The sequence below is a fragment of the Poecilia reticulata genome, linkage group LG9 (genome assembly GCF_000633615.1).
Source record: "Poecilia reticulata strain Guanapo linkage group LG9, Guppy_female_1.0+MT, whole genome shotgun sequence".
In the NCBI taxonomy this organism is placed as follows: Eukaryota; Metazoa; Chordata; class Actinopteri; order Cyprinodontiformes; family Poeciliidae; genus Poecilia; species Poecilia reticulata.
This window is the reverse complement of record NC_024339.1, coordinates 21,225,100-21,246,827: the sequence shown is the minus strand read 5'-3', so window position 1 is coordinate 21,246,827 and position 21,728 is coordinate 21,225,100. Positions and strand designations below refer to the sequence as shown.

The window sequence follows — 21,728 nt, the reverse complement described above, 5'->3', positions numbered from 1 at the left end:
GTGATGAATTTTTGCAATAAATACATTGTCTCATGGGACAGACTCATAAAACATCTTTAAGATTAAATGATGGTGTGTTAAATGGATAAACTACTACAGTTGTGCTATTATAACCAAAATATATATTTTTAGAAATACCAGTGACCGGTTTATGCAGAGATGATGTACAACTGGTTGTTGTTTGGCGTTAAGTTGTGTATTAAATTCACATATTGCTGTGGTTGGAGTTTACATAGCGTATTTTATATTAGTGAAGTTACAATGAATCAGCGCTTGGTGGATTTTTTTAAAGTTTCAGTAGTGAATTTGACAAAGCACATAAAGCAGAAGAGACTAAATTCAAAAATGTCATTTCTGTAGCAATGAGACTGAAGAGCTTCTGCAGATTGACTTGTTAAAAATCAATGATAGAAACAAGGCTGTAAAATGCAGAAATGCCCATCGAAACACTCCTTGTGCTGGGTCTTTTATTATGTTTTTTTTTTTTTTTGCTTTGCAGAGACGAGAAGAATAAGAAGAATCTTCCACATGTTTGTCTTCACAAAGGTTTCCAGGAAATCTTTGCTCTAACAGCAAATACATTTTATCCAGGAGGTTTCAGTAACGAAATCAGTAGATACATTTGGATCAGGGGCTTCTTCTTCTAAATAAACAGATTTGCCTAAATGGCAGTGAGAGGAAATCAAAACGGTAATCAAGCTGCTTGCTTCAATTTCTTCTTTTTAGGTTTGACCATCTGAGGTAGCTGGATTTTAAAGGCCGTCCTAAGAACAAACAGATGTTTAACTATTACTGTCAAGAAATCTACAAAGTAAAATAGATTTTACCTGACAATACGGTAAAGTCAAAGTAACAGACTTACTCGCATGTTGTGCAAATGGGGCTGAAGTTGCAGAATACTTGGAAGCAAACGAGAGAAAAATCATCATCGCAAATACAAACAACATTGCGTCTTTGAAACGCACGTGACGGCGTGCGGTACTCACTCGACAGACAAACGGAGCAGACATAGCCAATCTCTATGAGGTTACGGTGGCAGAAACAGGCAGCTCTGTAGTCCACGTGGGCAGGCGGCGGCAGCACCAGCTGGGAGCGCTGCTCCGAGTCGGGCAGGAACACCCACTGTTCCCAAAACACACACATGCTTACTCTACCTTCAAGCTGCAACCGCTGCAAGCCGCAGCGAACAGCAGAAACACTCACCAGCAGGTACTGAGCCAGGGCTACTTTCTGCGGTATCTTCAGGTACAAGCCTCCTGTTATGTCACAAGCCTAAAACACAAACATAACTCCTGGTGGCACCACTTTCTGTTTTAATATCCAATGACTGATATTTTGTCAGTCATTTATTACACATTCACAGTTGCAATGCTACGTTAATAAGCCTGCATCAAAGATGTACCTGCTGAAGCAGCCCCGAGTCTGAGTCCAGCACACACGCATCTATCAGGATGTTCTGGCAAAAGTATAAATGTAGGTTTTTTTTTTTTATTTAAATCAATTGAAAAGATACATTAGTGAAAGTCTAGAGCAGAGAGATTTAGTTTTACCTGCTTTTGTGCAGCAAAAATCACATTCATGAAGTTCATGTACTGGAGAGCGCAGTCATCAGCTGCTTTTATCACCTAACCAAGACGAGCAAAACAAAACGAGACGGTGATTTTACATCTTCCCCATTTTGTCCCTGTATTTATTAACCATAACTGCTTTTTGGACAACCAATTTAGAACTGATTCAGAACCACAATCAATAAAAACAGGGTGAAACATAGAACTTTATGAACAAATGATGTAGGATTTTAGCTTTTTATGAGCTACATAATATTCATATAAATTAGTTTTTTTAGTAACTATAATTACTTATTGTGTTTCTTTTCTCTCTGCTTGAGTTCTCACAGGTTACTCTGGCTTCCTTCTACTGTCCAAAATCAATAGGTTGGTCACTCTAAATTGCCCACAGGTGTGTGTGTGTGTGGTTGTGTATCTCAGCGTTACCCTGTGACAGACTGGAAACCTGTCCAGTGTTTAAACTATCTGCAGCTTAATGGACACTGCAGACAAAAAGCACCCCACCCTCCGATTGCTGGATTTAGTACAATGTACTAAATGTAAATAGTACATTTAATAGCATTAAAATGTACTATTTCTAGTACATTTTAATGCTACAATTACTCAGAAATATGTAACAAGCTGAAAAACTAAACTGTTAAGTGCATGGGTACAAAATGGCATGGGAGTACCAACAGCTGAACTGATTAGGAAAAACAAAACCAAGTGAGGAATTAAGTAAGATCTTACCAATATCCTTGACTTCATCTCTTGTCCAACTAAAAAGAAAAAAAAGTAAAATGCAACTTTGTAGTTTCTAATATAAGAAAATAATAATAATAATAAAAAAGAGATACAGTTTAATCTTACTTTACCTTCTAACTCTTTTGAGACCCTGTTAATATCTGCATGGTGACGTTTTAAGGACAATTAGCAAAACAGCTCACACTAATTTCTTCTGACCCAATGAGCAAATCAAAGCTGCGCACGCAGGGTTACTTCAGAGAAGTCAGTCATAAAACTTCATGACTGTAATGACATAAAAATAATTCACTTTTTGTTAGCTGAACCAGTTTCCTGAATACTGAATTATCAAAGATGTTTCAGTGAAAGGATACAACAGAGGGCTTTGGCAAGAGATCCTGCCAACAGGGTGTCAGTTGAATTCCCCGTCACTTCAGCTGTAAGAAGAAGACACACAGCAGTCACCAGTATGTTTAATAGTAAGTCATTAATAGCTGGAAAAAATATTAAACTAAAGGTACCAACCAACCAAATCTGTGTACCTTTTACATTAGCTTTAGTCACATGCTATAAAAACCAGTTGTTTTTTTTAAAACTCACTTTTAGTCATAATACTCCTGATCTCTTCAGCAATGAGGTTGTTGGCGACAGCAAGGAGTTCGTATTTTCCATCCCGGCTGGAGGAAATTTCATCCCCACCACTGTCTCCACTTTCCCAGCTCTTACTGGGATACAAGAAGTGACTGGATGAAAGAGAAAAGTGATGAAAGGTATAAAACACTGCAGCGTTTTAGTTCCAAACACTAAAAAACATCTGTAGCACAAAAAAAAGAAAACTAAATTGTCACAATATAGGTTTAATGTAATTTCTTGATCAAGCGTGGCAATAAAATATTAGAAAAGCAAGGCTATGTAGAAGAATAAATAGATATCCAGTCCAGTAAGAAAAAAAAACTGGAGTTACAATAATTAGACTTCTTTGACTAATGTCAATACAAATTTTGACTGATTCTGGTATAATTTTTGCAAAGACATTTATTCATGCAAAAAAAAACGTTATGTAGGTCCTTTAGCCTACAAAAACTGAAGGAATTACATCATTATGCTTGGGGATGAATGGATAGAGGGAGGGATTGGCTGGAAGGACAGGGTCAAATTTCAATTACTCTATTAATAAAAAAATTCTTATAATGTTGTGAACTGTGGTTACCTGTCTTGACAGTGACTGGCGATAACGGCCAGCCTGTTTGTCCTTGTCATTGCCATATGGGAATTTCCCATCACCATGACGGCATCCAGACACTTGCACAAAGTAAACTTAAAAAATAGAAACACAGTGGATACTGTTCTCAGAGACAAACAGACATTTGTGTTCAAATATTAGAATTAAACATACATTTTCATAATTGTTTGCTGACATAAATTACTTTTTATTTTTTTAAAGATAAGACCTCAAATAGACAATAGAAAAAGAGAAAAGGGACTAATTTCTGGAATAGTGTTGTTTACCACTAAGCCTGGTAAACAACAGGATTAGTGGTAAACTTTGAATTATGTGATCTCAAACTCTAGTTCAAATGCATTTCTTTTGCTTTGCTCTTAATGTGCCATATGCAAAGAAACAATTTACCTAATCACTACTGAGTGAGTAGAAAATATGACTGAGATATCAGAAATAAGGAAGAGGATACCTCTGGCTCACGCTGACCTTGCTGACCCCACCAGATGGGATTCACATCAACCACGATGACCAGGAGATTCAATTCATCCTCTGCAAAAAAAACCCCCAAAAAACATGACAAATATCAACCCAATGCAAAAGAAACGACCCAGCGAAACATGTTTGCCAATAAGGGACATATTATGAGCAGGACAGACCTGAAGCCATTTCGTTAAGTTTTTTGTTAGAAACCAAAGAAGAATAGATCTTCTTCCAGCTTTATCTGCTGCTAATTTCCATCTCTGATGAATTACAATATTAGCTGATAGCGTATAAAATGCTGCTAACGTCTTATCTAGAATAAGTTATCCAGGATCGAGGAAAAACTACATAAAACCGCTTCCCTTCTCACAACATCCGCATCTTCTTCTACTGTCTGATAGACTGAAGAACTCGAGGCGCCATGCTGCCACCTAGCGTCTGGTTTGATTTTGCACAACAAATCGAGACATTTTGTTATGATCACCCAGCTAATAAAGTTGAGGAAAAGGTTTTAAAAATAATAATAAAAATGTAAAAGTAAAATAAATAGGGCAGAAAGTTGATGGCAGCTTAATGTTGTCTAATATAATCAAAACCATCTCTTATACAAGACTACTGTACATTTTTATTTTTTTCAAATTGCATAGCTTTACAGATCCAGATTCTAGACATCTGAATTCAAAATATTCACCAATTTAAATTCTAATTGCAAGTTCCAGAAATCAAAAAGATACACAAATGTAAAACAACTTCTGGATATTGCATTGCTTTTTTTATACTTGGACTGACTTTGATAGAACAAAACAGTATAATGGGAATGTCCTTTATTGAAAGTGAGAAAGTCTAGTCGTACCTTCAGAAAAATTACAGGCAAATGGAAGCATGCAAATTCACAAAGCAGTAAAACATAAAAAATACATATAAGAAACTGTACAGTAAGCACAAAATTACAACATAAGAAATACCAGCTATAATTTGCTTGTGATATAAATAAATTATCCAAACTTCTGGAAAATCAGTGGTTAAAGACAAAGCCATTTATGTGTTTGGCAAAATGTGCGTTAGAAAAGAAATTGTAAAACTCAGTTATCTTTAATATTGTACGTAATTTAAACACACAAACAGGACCCACATTTTGGGGCTAAATTAATCCACCTTTTAATAATATACAGTTTATTAAAAATATAGACCTTTGCAGACATAAAAATATATGTATTTTCTCATTTACCAGAAAAGTTAGTCACCATTTGAATTGTGGTTATTTTTTCTCTTTTTGCCCTCAACTAAGATAATGAAAAGGCCTCCTGAAAATATAAAATGTATTTCATTAAACTTGATTTTCATACATTCACAGAAGTCCATAATGTAAACAGTTGAGAGTATTTATGACATCTTTCAATACAAATACTTTTTCCCAAACACAACTTAGGTGAGTTATAAATGTTATAATGCACAAACTGAAGGAAATATTTCTGAGGTGAAAGCATGCAGTAAGCACAACAAAAAGTAGTCCAATAAAAATGTAGTTTATTTTTACAGAAGCAAAGACATCTTAGACAAATAAAAAATAAGGCTGTTGTGCAAAATCATAAGTTTGTACTGATACAAAATGTAAAAACTTTGTCAAAATATCATTTGTACTTCTACATTACATTTTGTGGAAAAATTGTTGGCAACCTGTCGATGTTACATAGATCAACAGATGTAAGATCTGTTTTTCGTTTGAACGCATCTCTTCTAATAAGCATGTTTATGGTTTCTTGAATAAATAAAACTGCAATATGTTAAGAAACTGTGTAAAATGTAATTAGTAAAATATCCTTGTTTGTTCTACTTATTCAAAAGAATAACCTTAGGATTAATAGATTAAACTTTTTAAGAAGGCATCATCGGATTTAATTGTAACGATTCAAAGTCATTTGTTTTCATCCTGAAGCAAATTTGATCGATTTTCTGTAAGGTTTTGTTACTTTGTTTGAACCCCTTGAAATTTAAAATAATAATTAGATGGAAATTAAAATGAGAAAATACTGACATAACATCAGAAAAGGAGTCTGAACGTTTTGTTAAATCATTAAACTATCTTTGAAACAAGTAGAGTCTTTGTAAATAAAACAGAAGGTTTTATAGATGTATGTCTTGTTCCTATGTCTTGGGTTTGAGTTTCAGCAGTGCATCGAGTGAAGCAGTTCTGTATTTCTCAGTCTGGTAGACATCGGACTCGATGGCCTCGCTGGAGTCATTCAGGGTAACATAAACATCCCCGCTAACTTCAGTGACTTTATGAGTCCTTTGCTTGACTCCCTTGGAGCGCCACTGAGTCTTCAGTGGTCTGATTGTAGGATGGTCCACAGCTTGATAAAGTCCTTCACCTTCTGCCAGGGTGATCTTGTATTGGTGCCACGGACAAACAATGCAAGGCCGTCCATTGAACTCCTAATGGAGATGATTGGTACAAGTGTAAAATTGGTATTACAATAAGAACTTAGTTTTCTACAGCTATCATATAAATATACAACTAAAAATCTGTTTCAGACAGAAAGAAGCTTCAACATGGTACATATTTAAATGTTGTAAAGCACAGTGCCTAGCAAAAGTGTACAAAACCCTTGAGTTTATTGTCTGTGGTGTAGCTGTGGTGTAGCTTTAAATTTCGAATACTACTGCAAGGCAGAATAAAAGCAATGGAAACCCATTCACAACTACCATCAGGCGTGACATGTTTTACTATAAAACAGAAAAAGCCAACCTCGATATCTCCATTATGTAATAGACCACCAGCATCTGCCAAAAAGAAAAGAAAGATGCTGTTATTTCATACAGTATTTCAACTGGGCACTCCCTTTAGACCAGTGGTTCTTAACCCGGGTTCGATAGAACCCCAGGTGTTCGGCGGAGCCTCTGCCGTGGAGGTAAAGACACACTTGTGTAAAGTCGTGATGACGAGTCCCGCTTTGCTATCACTTGCTGCAGAGGATCACGTTACATTGCTTGGCCAATCAGTGCTGTGGAGGAGCACTGATTGAAGGAGCTCCACTCTCAGCATGGATTTGAACTTGTGTCTTTAATTACTTCAGCAAAGCTCACAGTTTTTGTTTGTAGCTTTCGGTGTACTTCTAAATCTGCTCCTTAGTCGCATCTTTTCGGGGTTGGTACTGCCTCTAGTGGCGTGGGGGTGATAACACAACTAATATAATTACATTACTAAATCAGAATACCGCAAGGTCCTTGTTTATTATTAATTTTTCATTATCTTAAGAATGTAGAGCTAATTAAATGATCTAAACAAGACCTTAAAGTGGTTCCAGTTTCTCTCGATGGCCAACCTGTTGAAACTGTGGCAAAATTTAAATACCTTTGGTCGTTCCTGCACAGTCAGCTCAACTTTGCTGAAAACATTGACTACATTTTGAAGAACTATTCTCAGAGATTCTACCTTTTAAGAAGACTTGGTGATCTTCTTAAAGTGACCCAACTAGAGTCTAATTGGGTCAAATGTCTTGAATTTGGAAAAAAAAATTAAATTGTATTTATCACGAAAGATGGGTTCAGTGAGTGCGCATATGAATCTGGTGGGTTCGGTACCTCAAAAAAGGTTAAGAACCACTGCTTTCGACTATATATCAAGTCACACACAAAGCTTCCGTTTGAGCTTACGGTAGCAACGCAGGTCCATTGCATAAAGCTCCCCCTGGTGGTACACGACAAGCACATCTCTGCATCCATTCACCTGCTTCGTCACACGGCCAGCCTCAATAATATCTGCCTTCTTTCCAATGAAATGCATATCAGGAGAGAGAGCAGGGGGGGTCTCCTCTGCAGGTGACATCCTGATTGTACTGCTGTATATATTAAAAAATAAAAAAAAAACACACACACAATTTGTTTAACAGATCGCTCAAGACAGTTGTAGAGAAATAAAGAGTTAATATTTGTACCAACAAGGCGATTCCCAACTACTGGCTGAAACATTGACTTACAGAAAGAAGATGGTTAATTAGTGGATCATGCATCTGTGAGAGTTCAAGAGGTCTTTATCCTGATTTTGTGATAATTATAAGTTTAAACGGTTTCTATTTTGTGAATTAGGTACATTATCTCAATATTTGAAACAGTGAAATCAATTAAATATTTTGAACTGGAGAGTAAAGGAACTAGTACATGATCCCTGATACTCAATCTCCTGTGCCTAACTCCAAACGATAAGTTCAGTTTCATTACTAGAAATTAGTCTATTACTAGCATGGATGGTAAAAACTGAGCACCAAATGATCTGTACCTGGTTAGTTACTCATTTATGAAGAAAATGTCAACGTACCAAGAGTTTATCCTTGTGGAAGCCCTATAAGTTTGAAGTAGTGCATTTATCTAAATTCTCTAGATAATTTACAGCTGCTTATTTGGAAAAAATAGAGGTTGACAGGTTTTGTTTTGTCGCAAAATAATCTTCACAGTACAGACTGTAGTGACACAACCAAAATCTCTCTCCGCCAATACTGTTTTTTTCGTTAAAGTCCTGGGTGGGGTTAGAGTCAGTATTTACATCTACAGGAGGTTGCAGAAAGGTTCCTGTAGCAGCAAACTGGAAACAGAAGATGCACCTAAAGTTTTAAAGAACTAAAATAATAACTGGTTTCTTTTCAGGAATGGAGTGATCAGTGGAGTACCACTCCACATGGTGAGTTTTCCTTATAGTTTGATGTTTGCTTTGGTCCATTTGAGGCAAATAGTTATTTGAAATTAACTATGAAACACACACAGTTTATTTTTTAGACAAAAATAATTAACCAACAGTTATTTTCTACTTACGACTTTAAAAACATAGTTATTAGTAACAGCCCTCTACTATAACAGTGAGTACCCCCTAAAATATGCCCATTTCATCCTCAGTACTACAAACATGTTGGCAACTCTTTCATGGTCTTTTGGAACCAACTTATTGATCTAAAGTAAAAAGGAAAGTAATAATTTATGAGCCCTTGAGTTGGCCTTATATTTCAAACTCATTCCTAAATCTGCGTTAATGAACATATCAATAACTTTTTTTTAAAGGTCTAGTACTGAAGTTAAAATGAGTGCAATGCAGTTGAGATTCAAAGAAAAAATAAAAGGTCTCTACAAGCCACTGGAAAATACTTCTCAAAGCTATTTTAATACATAAATGAGCCTAGATTTTGGAAAGCAAGATCTGAAAAATAGAGTTGCACTTTCACACTAATCTACAAAGATGTATTCACGATTGTTATGCAACCTTGCTCTTGTCTGCTTGATATATTGAATAAATGAACCTATTGTGATTTGGCTCAGTCTCTGACTTAATAACCTTCAACTGGGTGCTGACGGAACCAGATCATGAACTCCAGGCAGCTTTAGTTAGGACTTCAAACTGGTTACTGTGCAACTATTTATATTGATGACTTATCTTACCAAAACTATGCGCAAACAAACGTGAAACTGCGTTATCTTCACCCAGCAGGCTTACCCGAACATTTGGAGTCAACAAATAAAATGCAAACTACCACACGCCTATGACCAGAACTGCTGCAGACCAGCCAATATTTTGGTGTTACGTTTAGTTACGTCCCCCAAGAAACAAAAACGACGTCCCGAACTAAGTCACATTCCGCCTGATCTTTTGGTCATTTGTCACCCAAATTTCTGCAGTAGCTATAAAAAGCAAATTTAATATTTTATTTCTGACATTATAAAACAGAGTAAATAAAGGTTAAAATATTTTTGAAATATTATAAAAATATATTTTTAGCAAATTAAATATAGGTTTTTACATTACACTGTTGTTCTATCTAATTCGGTTATCTTTTCTTACCTAATAAATATTCGTTGTTTTTGTTTTTACAATATTTACAAATAATGCTTAATTGATTTTTTTTCCTCTACCAAATTACTATAATTAAAATATGTGTACAATAGTAAATAAAGTTTAATAAAAAAATTCTTAGTTGTATTTTTTAACATATCTTTATACAGTCCGGTTGGTTTATTAAAAAATAAACAGTAGCTCTACCTGTATTGCTTTCTCCCAGTTGTAGTCAGTTGACCAGTGCTTTGAAATGGTTTGGTGTGTGGGCTTCTTAGTGGTTTAAGCCTCTGACGGATTATCGCTCAGTGTTTTGCTGAACTGGTCGTTATTCAACTAGTTGTAGGTCTGGAAAGCCTGCCTTTATATTTGACCAGGTCTATTTTGACGAAGGCTGTGTCCATAGCTGTGCTCCAGCAGGAAGAGAGGGCGCCGAACTGTTTCCGTCGTTATGGAGATTCAGTCTGTGTACGGAAATGTCAGTCAGGCTTCTACTTGGTGAAATATTAATGTCAGTTTAACGTCCCGTTCTTAGCTTTCTGTGCTACTAAAGCGTCGTGGGTAAGGGTATTTTGTTTTTCGTCAATGTCTTTTCTAGATTTTATGAGTTTTGCAGCTACCAAAATGATAGAAAACTGTAAAATGTTGAGTGTCGTTTGTAAAGTTACACGGTCAAAAATTATTTACCCTGTCATAAGAGAAGGAAATAGGGGTTAATTTTCAAACTCATATTTTCACCACGTTATTCATCCATTTACAAATGTCACAGCTTAAAACTAAATATTTAATTAGCCATATAAATATTTATCTTCAAGCTAAATATTTAGGTTGGAGCAGAATTTGAAGCTACATATTTAGCTTGCTAACTGATAATTGGTTCATAAGCTAAACATTATTTAGCTTGCTAACTAAATATTTAATTTGAAGATAAATATTTAGTTTGCAAACTAAAAATTTAGTTAGAAGATAAACTAAATATTTTGTTTGCTATCAATAACATTTAGGTTTCTAATTGTTTAGCTTGCTAAGTAAATATTTACCTTGCAGCTAAATATCTAGTTTGCTAACTAAACATTTAGTTATAATCTAAATAAATATTAATAATAATTTAGTTGTATTTAAGTTGCAAATAATTAATACCAACATTTCCTCTGACTACCATTAAAGTCAGACCACGTACCACCAATGGTACTTCTTGTAGCACAGTTTAAGAGCCATTCTGGCAACTAAACCAGCCACCTTAAACAAGGATATTAGGAAGTAATTTGTAGAACGTGTATAGATCCACATAAATACTACTTCTCTTAGATGTAAATAAATGCATCAGACCCTCAGCAGCAGTAACAGCTCAACTGATTAACTGTTTTTAAAAATGAAGTTTATAAATATTGCAGTTTTTCCAGGAAATGCAGCCCTCCTATGTAGCAGCACAATAAAGTAAAGAAGTGTCCAGTGGGTCTGGTGACCCAACCAGAGGCTGCACTGCCTCTGAGTGTCAGATGGAGATAAGCACCACCCCCCTGCGGTCCTTCAAGGATTAGGTTTAAAAAACATATGGAAGGTCTAATAATGTCCAAGTGACTAATTGTAGGAGACTGTATATCAGTAAGACTGGTTGCAGCCGTTAGCCAATGTACAGTAGAAGTCAACAGTTGATCAGTCTGTGTTTTCTATATTTGTCACGTTTGCCACTATGTAGAAATATGTTGCAGCTGCACTGGTGCAGGCCCCGGCTCTATCCTGCACCAGTGTCAGGTTTCAGCATCATGCTGCAGCCCAGTGCTTTACTTTCCAGTCAACAGAACATGCTGGTAGTAATGACACCAGGAGAAACCACTGGTCATCACTTTTACTGGACAGGACAGTGTTTTATGTTGCTGCTGTTGTTTCATTAATACAGAATAATGCTAGCTACCCACTTTGCATTCTATTTATTTCCTAATTGACAGAAGCCAAGCTGACTTATCCACTTGTTTGACAAAGTGGAGGACCAAATAGAAAAAAAGCCAAGGGAGAAATGACAGTTTGCCTGTACAATTGTCTGTCGGCGGCTGGGCTTCAGCGTCATTATTCAAGGTAAGCAAACAGATCAGTCAAGTCCACATGGTTGCTTTGATTTTTCTAATGATACACTTATCTTTCTCTGTTGTTTTGTCTTTTAGGTTCACCTTGATGGGTGTTTACCGGGCAGCCCATCTTTCCACACTGAGCATGGAGGACTACCCCCTCCTGGGAGTTTGCTCTATGGAGGACAGAGCTCGCCTTTTCCAGCTGGTCCAACTGGTTAAAAGCCTTGATCTAAGGAGCCTTAGAAATGACGATATTGGGATTTACAATAAGTGCGATTATGAAGACAGTAATGAGCTATTTCCTGCTAATAATAGCTTCAGTCCTGATGGATATGGAAACTCCAATGGAGATGTGAGAAGGGATAAGAATGAAAGTGGAGCTGTTTCTAATGCATTCGGTGATAGACCATCATATGTTCGCAGACGGCTGGATTTCTCTGCTGAAAACACAGACCAGAGATTGTGTTCTCATTTTGAAGACACCATTCATGTCTACGCAAGTCACAACAGGAATGATGATCCAGTTTGTGAAAACGGATCAGCCACACCCATTCAACTGGGGCTTCACAGCAGAAAAGCTGTGGTGTGTGACCTTCGACAAAGCTCATTACTAAATGAGCGTAGCTGTTCATGTGATCCTCACAATGGACAAAGCATCCAGCTGCACGTCACACGGGAATCTTCAATGCTCAACTCTCACATCAGATTAGTACCAAAGAGCGAGACATTCAACAAATTGAATCCTCCCCCAGCAGCAGTAACATCGGAATCATTTATTAACAAACCATCAGCACAGAAAGACAGAAAGACAATCTCCAGGAAGAAAAAGAGTCCTGCAGATGTTACCAAGCCCACGCCCATTTATGAAGCAAAAACAACAGCCGGCTACAACTATGGACTACCTCTGAGTCCTCCTCAGGCTGCAAAGTAAAGTGCTGTTCAGTTCTACCCTCATTGCTATATTTCTACACAACAAGATAACAACTGCACGTTTCACTTAGCAAGAAAGTCGATACGCAAGTATGAATGCAAAAGTGTCCACAGCCCTTTTCACCCATTTTGTGTTTTTTTTTTTTTTGTTAGACAGACAACACAAAGTAGTGCATAATTCTAAAGTGGAAAGAAAACGATGCACGATTTACAAAAATGGTAAAAATTAAATTACTTTGAGAGGAGTGACACGCATTTGTCAAATGGCCCCTGCTTAGATATACCTTGTAGAATCAACTTTTGCTGCAATTACTGCTGTGGGACCTTTTGTATATCTTTTTAACATCTCCACCTGAATTAGTGTTGATTTGGGGGGGGGGTAAAAATAGCTCAGCGTTGTCAGATTGTGTGACAACAGTTATTTTCAAATCATAGATTCTCTAATTAATACTCATATAAAATTACACAAAAGAGGACTGTTATTGTTAATAGAACTTCTGAAGGCAATTTTATTTAAGGGTATCAGATCAAACTTGTCTGAAATCAAGTGGACTCCACTGTTTTCAGATTTTGATTTGGACTACTTTGTCTTGGTTCATTTTATAAAATCCAATTTATAAAATGTTTGCGGTCGTCAGAGGTATGAATACTTTTGCACGAACCTAAGAAACATAACGACGGTATGATGTGTTTTTGCAGCAGATATGGGGAAGGACAACGGATCAGCGTGTGTGTGAGGAAACGACCTTTAACTCTTGCAGAGTGCAAAAGAGGAGAGGTAGATGTTGTGACAACTCCGAGTGGAGAGTGTATGGCAGTTGTGCACGAAAGCAAAGAAGCTGTGGATCTCACAGAGTACATATTACAGGTAGATATGCAGAAAGAGAAAAAAAAATGATTCCTTCATTTTGTAATTCTAAAAAAAATACATTTTTATGCTTAATTTGTTCTGGTTCTCTGTTGTTTTGCAGCACAGGTATCATTTCGACCAAGTTTTTGGAGAGGAGATCTCCAATGAAGAGGTCTATCTGAAAACAGCGTATCCTTTGGTACAGCACATGCTCAGTGGGTAGGTGTTTACCGCTAAATTGCCATGCAAGGCATGTGCATTGTAGACCAGGGTCAATCACTACTGTGAAATGATTCCTAAAGTTTCAAACCCCCCAAAAATTTCATCATAGCTTTACCCCACTTTAACGTTGTTCTCCAGCTCTGAGGCACATAGACAAATACAGCTCTGCCTCTCACCACAGGCTGCTGTGCACTGCCAGTCAACTGGCACGAAGAATCCCCCTGCTGCTCCCCCTTATTGCTTACATGAAAGACAAATTTGTGTTTTTGGAAATAATTCTGGTCAAGAAAAACATGGACTGTCATGGTGTGGAAACTAAAAGGGTGTCAAACTTAAATAACAGTGAGCAAATGTTGTAGATATTTTCTTTAAAGATCCTAATGATTGGTTATTGCACCAACAGTGTAAATAATTAATTGTTAATGATTGATATTTTCAATAAAAGTGATCAGATCAGTTTCCTGCTGGCCCTTGCCTACTGAGCTGTCCAGTTGATCACATTCTTTCCTCTAAATAAAACAGCATAAAGTTTAGTGTGTTTAGTGTCTTTTCTCTTTGTGTTGTGTGTATTCACAGAGGCAAGGCCACCTGCTTTGCATATGGACAGACAGGTGCAGGAAAGACTCACACCATGCTGGGTTCATCCCCTGCTGGAACTGGCTTATATGCTCTAGCCGTTCGGGACATTTTTGCTCACCTGTCTGAGACAAGCGCATCTCTACTGGTTTATGTCAGCTTCTTTGAAATCTACTGCGGCCAGCTGTACGACTTGTTGGAACATAGGAAAAGGTTATTGGTTTCAAATTTATTGCTTTTTTTATCTTAAGTGATTTATCTGGTTTGTGTTTTCACTGCAACCTGTCCCCCCATATTTTCTCTGCTGAACAGTTAGTTTTTCTATAGTGAGCAGAGTATCTTACCTATTTCCCCCTCCGTTGAAGGTTATTTGCCAGGGAGGATGGAAAGAAAGTGGTTCACATTTCAGGTCTGCGGGACATCCGAGTGGATTCAGTCAGCTCGCTGCTGGAGGTTTGATCCTTTTTTCATACAATTAGTAATTTACCCAATGTGTAGTCCAGAGTTAGTGTTGTAAATGGCAAACCAATCAACAAGGTATGAACCTTAAACCAAACTTTTAAACTAAAATCAAATACTTTGCAGTATGAGAAAGGTTTCTTTAATTGTCAAAAGGTACAAAACAGTAATACCAATAATAGATATGTGGTTACATCCTCATTAATCCAGTAGTTGACTCCTACCTACCATTAATTTATATTTTCTTTACCCTTCAGATAGGAATCACTCTGTTGTTTGTAATGTTATGATCTCTTGCTTAAGCTGCTCTCCTTTTTCTGCATTCCTGGCTGCTTTAAGGTAATTTCACAGGGAACAGCTGAGCGAACACAAGGGACAAGTGGTGTGAATCCTCTTTCCTCTCGATCCCATGCCTTGCTTCAGATTCAGCTCAGGAAGCTTAATCAGCAGATAGCTGGAAGGTGAGAGACTAAATCTTTCTATTTGTTGGTATTATTCAGAATATATCTGGATTGCCATGACCTGGCAATCATTATCTGTGATTCAAACCTAAGTGTGATTTTATTTTTTCAAGGTTTCAAAATTTCTCACAAAAGAAGATTTTCACATTTTGTCACATAACATTTTAAAGCTTGAGCATGTTTTTTGAGGGGGATTTCATGTCATAGACCATTTATTTCTCTTATTTTAAGAATAAAAGTCTGTGAAGTGTGGCATGCACTTGTGTTCCCCCTTCACTCTGACAGACTCAAATAAAATCCAATTTCTCCTGATTGCCTTCAATTAGCATGAGAAAGTTGTGGAGAAGTTTAAAGCAATATCCCAAGCATTTTACTTCTCACAGAGTGCTGTTCAATCTGCCATGTGAACATTTTCACATGGTTGCCAGAAGAAGATCTGGTGTTTTACCAACTTCCTGATGATTTCTTTTTTTTTTTTTTAATCGCCTGAATTGACAATCCGATAGTTCTAATGTTTTGTGGAAAATTGATAAAACTAATTGCCGCGTGTTTGTGTATACGTGTGTGCAGAATATGGTTTGTGGACCTGGCAGGCAGTGAGAGAGCATCAGATGCCAAAGAACCAAACAAGCAGAGTCGCATGGAGGGAGCTGAGATCAACCAGAGCCTGCTGGCTGTAAGAAACTTTCTCACAAACTCAGATATACTTCACCATATTTAATTATAAACAGTCATTGGGAAGAAAAAGCTGCTAAAAATTCCCTATTGGAACTGTGTTATGTGTAAATTGATCAATTTCACCTTATTGGTTTTGAAATGATTTAAATAAAGCCTGAAGAACATTCTCAAAATGATGGGTAGCAACAGTGACTCCTCTGAGATCCTTGCTGATCTCTTTCCAAATTCGCGTTTCTTTAAAAACACATAAACAGAGACTACCTGCTTTTTTAAAGCTAGTAACAGTGATGATCAGCTAATATTATACATGTAATTTCAGTACTTGGCTGCTAACCTTTTTAGATCCTATGACAGCAGCAATAGTCTATCTAATTTTTCCACAAATCTAATACCTGCTTTCCCCCCACAGCTGAAAGAATGTATCCGTTCACTGGACAAAGAGGAATCTCACACTCCTTTCCGACAAAGCAAACTCACTCAGGTACTGATGTAACTTAATAATAAAAGGACAGATAATTTTATTGTGTTTCCACTTTGACCCACACATATTCTTGAGATTCTTTTCAAACTAAACTGGTTCATTCTCATTTTAGGTTTTAAAGGACTCGTTTGTTGGTGACTCGAAGACATGCATGATTGCCAACATTTCACCGGGTCACTCAGCAACAGAACACACACTCAATACTCTGAGATATGCAGATCGGTAAGAGTTTAAAGGGGAAGGAAACGGTAAATAGAGGCAAATGTTACTTCTCTCATAAGGTGCTGGATTATATTTATGGGTATTGGAGTAAAGGGGAAAGAGGACAGTGTCAAAGAATATGCAGCATCATCTTGCTTCCACCTTAAAATTATGCCCTACTTTATAAATCTCAGTAAAAATATTGAGGTTTATGGTTGTAACATTATAGAAAACATGAAAACGTTTCAGTAGTATAAAGACTTTCATAAGGCATCGCATGTGTTCAATTTCTTACAGTGTGAAGGAGTTGAGAGGACAAAATGGGCCAATTGGAAGAAAAAGAAGCAGAAGCAACATGGCCCGGTCTGACAACAGCAACACAGGGAACAGAAGAAATGTTGGGACTTCTAAAAATCCAAAGTTAGGAAATCAGAACAAGAATTTCAGTCCCAAAACACATACCAGCCCACACATATCACAACCAGTTTTTTGCTCAACACCCACAAAACATTCTTGTTTAGAGGAAACACAATCAAGAAACAGAAAAGTCATAGAACTTGAACATATTAGCCCAATTAGGGGGTCGTTGGCACAGACTGAAGACAGGTGTTTGAGTAGAGGACTGGAGGTCAGACAGGATGGGAGAACTGAAAATGAAATGTACAATGATATTCACAGTAACTGTGTTAAAGGGAAACATACCAGAGCAGTGGGGATGTTGGGACAACAAAACAGTGGAGCCGTTAAAGGGGGTGACTTAACTTTTTCTAAAAGGGAATCCGGATTCTACCACAGGGAAAAGGAGAGCCATCAGCAGACTATGGAAGAGAGAAAGAGAGAGGAACCAGAATGGACAGAAATGAGAAGACAGGCTGCAAGCTGTAGAGACACATGCAAGGAAGAAGAGGAGTTAAGAGAAGGAGAACTACACAAAGCTGACGAAAAAGAGAAAGTGAGGCATCTGAGAGAGTATCATCAGCAGCTGCAGCAGTTTTCACCTTCACCAATGTCTTCATACGTCCATCCTCTCTCATCTTCATCTTTCTCTTTCTCTACTCGGGAATCTCTGTCTTCCCTCCTGCACTCGTCTAACTTTTCATTCTCTACCCAAACCGATCCTTGTTTAGAAGAGACTTCAAGTGTGCAAACCGAAACCTTTGCAAACCACACTAAGAATGTTGCTGATGACGATAAGTGTGAAAATGAGAGGAAGGTGAAGACTGAGGCAGCTGGGAGGAAGGAGGAGAAGAGGCTAGCTGGTATGAAGGGGGGACACCTGAGGGACTGCTGGATGGGAAGCACAGAGGTGGAGTCCAAGCAAATCCCAACAAAAACAGAGGCACACCTGTCCGGTTGCCTTGATTCAGAGGTCAAAAGGGATGTGGATCTGCAGAAACAGCAAACAACAGACATAGCATGGAGCCATGAGCAGAAAGGAGTGTCTGATTACTACAGCAAAAATCTTCATCTGCAATTTAATGCACTTTCCCCAGTATGTGAAAACAGCAGCAAAGTGTCTCTTTTACCTCAAGTTGATATTTCTGGAGATTCTCTAAGCTGCTTTATGGATCCTCTCAGCATTTCCCAGCTTCATGTGGAGCAGCAGCGGCAGCCTGCTGGTCCACACGAAGAATTTTCCTTGTCTCCATTGGAGCCGCCCCACTCAAAGAGCCTCCAGATGAATATGTCTGCTACATATGACACTGCAACAGCAGCTGGTCACCATGAGCAAAAGAAATGCATCGCAATCACTGTCAATGGAAGAGGTAAGAGAAACCCTGCTTCTGTTTCAGTAAAACATACAAAGCACATGTGCATCTTAATAAATTACAATGTCATATAAAGTTCATTAGTTTTGGCGATTCAATTTAAAAAGTGAAATGCCACAGACCAGAAGATACATTTCAATTATTTATTTCAGTTCATTTGAATAATTAATCTTAGGCTCAGTGGAAAACCAAAATGTGTGTTTATTTTTAAGAAAATAGGAATATTACTTAAGACTAATAAAAAATCAACTTTTTTTCACCTTACTTACCTTATGCAACATCTCTGATATCGTCTCTGGTTTAAGTTTATATTGATGGGACGGTTGTGGTTCACGCCACAGATGTGTGGTGGCTTTAGATTTTTTGTTCCTTCTGCAGCTTTTTGATCACTCAGCTTTCAACATGCCTGGATACAGAACTCTGTGATCAATCAGGTTATTTTGCATTTATATTTTGTGACTTAACATCATTGTTAAGGAAAATTATGTCAGTGACCGTCTGCTGGACATGTGTCCAGTCAGCAGCCATATTGCACCTAGCATAACATTATTGTGTTGGAAATCGTTTGTTGTTGCTCCTATGTAATATTCTAATTTTCCCCAAAAAATGTAATTTATTAGCTATAAGAATCATTCAAATGAATATAAATTAATGCTTGAAATTAATTTGTGTGTGTAGTGAATGTATATTGTGTCAGAGTTTCACTTTTTGAATTGAATTACTGATATAAATGAACTCTTTGATATTTATTAAGAATTTGAGGTAGTCTCCTTTTTTTCAGGTACAGATACACCTTACTCCATCCAAGACCAGGGCAACAAGGAGAAAAAACCATCAACTTTAGAAAAAAATTTAACTGCATCCATAATTAAGTCCCAGGCTTCATCTTTAATCAAAAGCACTGAGGATTGTAGCTCTCAGTCTACACACAATTCACTAGAATGTACACATAATATACACTCTAAAACCAACATATCTAAGCAACATTCAGAGCCTCAATATGACTCCTTGAACTCAGCACAGGCACATTATTACAATATCTCAAGAGTTGCTGCTGAGCAGTTCAATCCTGCTGAGTTAGGTGGAGAAGAAAGCGGCAACCAGCAAATCAAACCCACAATCCATCTGTTCACCGTGGACAGTTCGGACCACGCAAGGTAAGAATTATTAAATGTGGCCCAGTGTTATGATTCTTGTACAGAACTACTCTAACTCAATGTGCTCCCAGGTTGCACATTATTGAGGTCCACATGGAGCAGCTGAAAGAGATGGAAGCTATTTGTCACAAAGAGGGGGAACTTCTTTGCCAGCAGCATGATCTGGTTCGACAAAACCAACTTCACAACTGATGGCTTTTGCTCTTTTTTTTTTTGTGCATAATTTTTGTCCTTTGGTCCAACAGGTTTTTGTGGAATTTGTCCACAAGCTGGATGAGATCCTGGAGAGGAAGGCTCAGTGTGTACACAGCATGAAAGCTCATCTGAGGCCCTATCTGAAGACCAACCATCACTCCACACAAGAAGATTAGAAAAATGCAATTTTTCACACAAAAAAACAACAAAAAACAGCATGCATTTATTCCACTATAAACTTGAATGATGAAGTTCAAGTTTAAATTTATTTAAACTAATAATACTAGGGAAACAGCACAACCATGCACACACATACCTAAAGACATGAATTGAGAGACCAATTAATTTGATCGATTTCATTTGAATTGAATTAACCTAATAGTCATGATTCAGGACTGTGGGGAGAAGCTGGAGTACCCACATCTCCATGCAAAGAAACCACAGGACATTGTTGCTGCAAGTCAACAGTGCTACAAACTGGGCGACCATGCAGCATGAAATTTCCTTGCTGCTAAATATTCCACAGTCAACTAGTGGTGGTATTATAACAAAGTGGAATTGATAGGACACAACAGCAAGGCAGTTTTATTTGCATTGCCCATTTCCAGCCACAAGGCAAGTTCTTTACATTTTTAGAAGAAAAATAAAACAACAAAAAAGCAAAAAACTTTACCTTGCAAAGTAAGGTAAAACGATGACAGCTTGAAAACAGACTACACTTTATTATGTCCCAGGTATTCTTCGATTTCAGCTTTAAACAAATTTTGTTTTAGCCTTTGTTTAAAGAAACTCGTTGCTTGAGCATCATTGCAGTTTTCTGGAAATTTGTTCCACTTTAGTGGAGAACAAAAATTAAATGTTGCTTTTTAAATGTTTGGTTCTGATTCAGGAAGGTTGATACAATTATATCAGATCTTTGTACAGGACATCAAGACAACAGCAGGAGGAGCTTAATTGTAATTGATGTATAATTTTTTTTCTTCTTTTTTTCCAGCTTTTTCTTGTTTTGGGGTTGAGTTTGTAGAATTGCATCATTTTCTCCAGCTGGAACCCAGCAACAAAGTGGTAGGCCTCTTGAAATCACAGAACGGGGTCTGCCAAGGCTGAGGGACATAATGTGTGTAGGTCGCCAACTTTCCGCAGGGTCAATAGCTACAGAACTCCACATTTTAACTGAAGAGTGTATAGAGAGCTTCACAGAGTGAGTTTCCATTCCTGAGCTGCTGCAGCCAAGCCTTGCTTTACCAAGTGTAAAGACGTCGGTGTCTGACTGAAAATTGTCAACATTTCTATAAACACACTCCTAAGCCAAGTGGACAGCCTTCCCAGGACAGCTGAAGCTATTATAGTGGCAAAGAGTGGGCCGACATTACATTAAACCCTGCGGATTAAGGAACTTGCTCAGGTTTAGATGTGTCTGAAGGCAGTGAATTATTTTGGCAAATGTGTTTTAAAATGTGTTCCACAAAACTTTGGCTGCTTTTTATAATGAAGTTATTTACTATTATCTGTGGTCATGTCATCTCAGATGTTCCTGAGTATGTCTTGCTACATCTTAATATAATTTTAATTAAAATGGACATAACTCAAACATCTTCTTTGTCCAGAGTAGACCACCAAGGTGGTGTTCACATTCATCAAGCAGAATGAAACCATGTATCAAGCTAATATGGATAATGGTATTTTCCAATATTTATTTATTATTTATTTTTTACTAATGTCTTTCAAGCTTCAAGCCAAGCTGCTGACAAAGAGGTTCAGAAGTTTTTGGTAGAATATCTTTTGCAAGATGGGATGAAGATTTAATTAAAGTTGTTTGTGTTTGTTTAAATATGGTGTCAGTGGTTTATATTTTAATAAAAAGTGCTT

The 21,728-nt window shown here is 37.3% G+C and overlaps 3 protein-coding genes across 7 annotated transcripts; 1 reads left to right on the top strand and 2 right to left on the bottom strand.

The window, feature by feature from the left end:
• Positions 1 to 174: 174 nt before the first annotated feature.
• Positions 175 to 4,394, bottom strand: gtf2h3 (general transcription factor IIH, polypeptide 3). The gene is made up of 13 exons (XM_008418544.2): positions 4,170 to 4,394; positions 3,983 to 4,062; positions 3,502 to 3,608; positions 2,892 to 3,034; positions 2,666 to 2,728; positions 2,423 to 2,452; positions 2,298 to 2,326; positions 1,551 to 1,625; positions 1,403 to 1,456; positions 1,204 to 1,272; positions 987 to 1,122; positions 863 to 899; positions 175 to 764 (listed from the first exon to the last, which is right to left on the bottom strand). The coding sequence occupies exons 1-13, from the start codon at positions 4,177 to 4,179 to the stop codon at positions 695 to 697; spliced, it is 903 nt and encodes a 300-aa protein (XP_008416766.1). The 5' UTR covers positions 4,180 to 4,394; the 3' UTR covers positions 175 to 694.
• Positions 4,395 to 5,502: 1,108 nt separating this feature from the next.
• Positions 5,503 to 10,099, bottom strand: LOC103470247 (Rieske domain-containing protein-like). 3 transcript variants are annotated; one of them, XM_017306472.1, is made up of 4 exons: positions 10,019 to 10,099; positions 7,651 to 7,835; positions 6,743 to 6,777; positions 5,503 to 6,429 (listed from the first exon to the last, which is right to left on the bottom strand). In XM_017306472.1, the coding sequence occupies exons 2-4, from the start codon at positions 7,820 to 7,822 to the stop codon at positions 6,139 to 6,141; spliced, it is 498 nt and encodes a 165-aa protein (XP_017161961.1). In that variant the 5' UTR covers positions 7,823 to 7,835; positions 10,019 to 10,099; the 3' UTR covers positions 5,503 to 6,138. The 3 variants fall into 3 exon arrangements, with proteins under 3 accessions (XP_017161961.1, XP_008416763.1, XP_008416764.1); XM_008418541.2 differs by lacking the exon at positions 10,019 to 10,099 and adding an exon at positions 9,476 to 9,562; XM_008418542.2 differs by lacking the exon at positions 10,019 to 10,099 and adding an exon at positions 9,421 to 9,508.
• A 183-nt stretch (positions 10,100 to 10,282) lies between these two features.
• LOC103470246 (kinesin-like protein KIF24) lies at positions 10,283 to 20,577 on the top strand. 3 transcript variants are annotated; one of them, XM_008418540.2, is made up of 15 exons: positions 10,283 to 10,372; positions 11,761 to 11,887; positions 11,974 to 12,807; positions 13,513 to 13,678; positions 13,782 to 13,879; positions 14,459 to 14,671; positions 14,824 to 14,911; positions 15,257 to 15,378; positions 15,949 to 16,054; positions 16,466 to 16,537; positions 16,650 to 16,759; positions 17,036 to 18,504; positions 19,289 to 19,664; positions 19,736 to 19,829; positions 19,910 to 20,111. In XM_008418540.2, exons 2-15 carry the CDS (start codon positions 11,829 to 11,831, stop codon positions 20,033 to 20,035), a joined length of 3,933 nt encoding a protein of 1,310 aa, XP_008416762.1. In that variant the 5' UTR covers positions 10,283 to 10,372; positions 11,761 to 11,828; the 3' UTR covers positions 20,036 to 20,111. The 3 variants fall into 3 exon arrangements, with proteins under 3 accessions (XP_008416762.1, XP_008416761.1, XP_017161960.1); XM_008418539.2 differs by having other exon boundaries at positions 13,510 to 13,678; XM_017306471.1 differs by lacking the exons at positions 10,283 to 10,372; positions 11,761 to 11,887; positions 11,974 to 12,807 and adding an exon at positions 13,004 to 13,029 and having other exon boundaries at positions 13,510 to 13,678; positions 19,910 to 20,577.
• Positions 20,578 to 21,728: the final 1,151 nt, after the last annotated feature.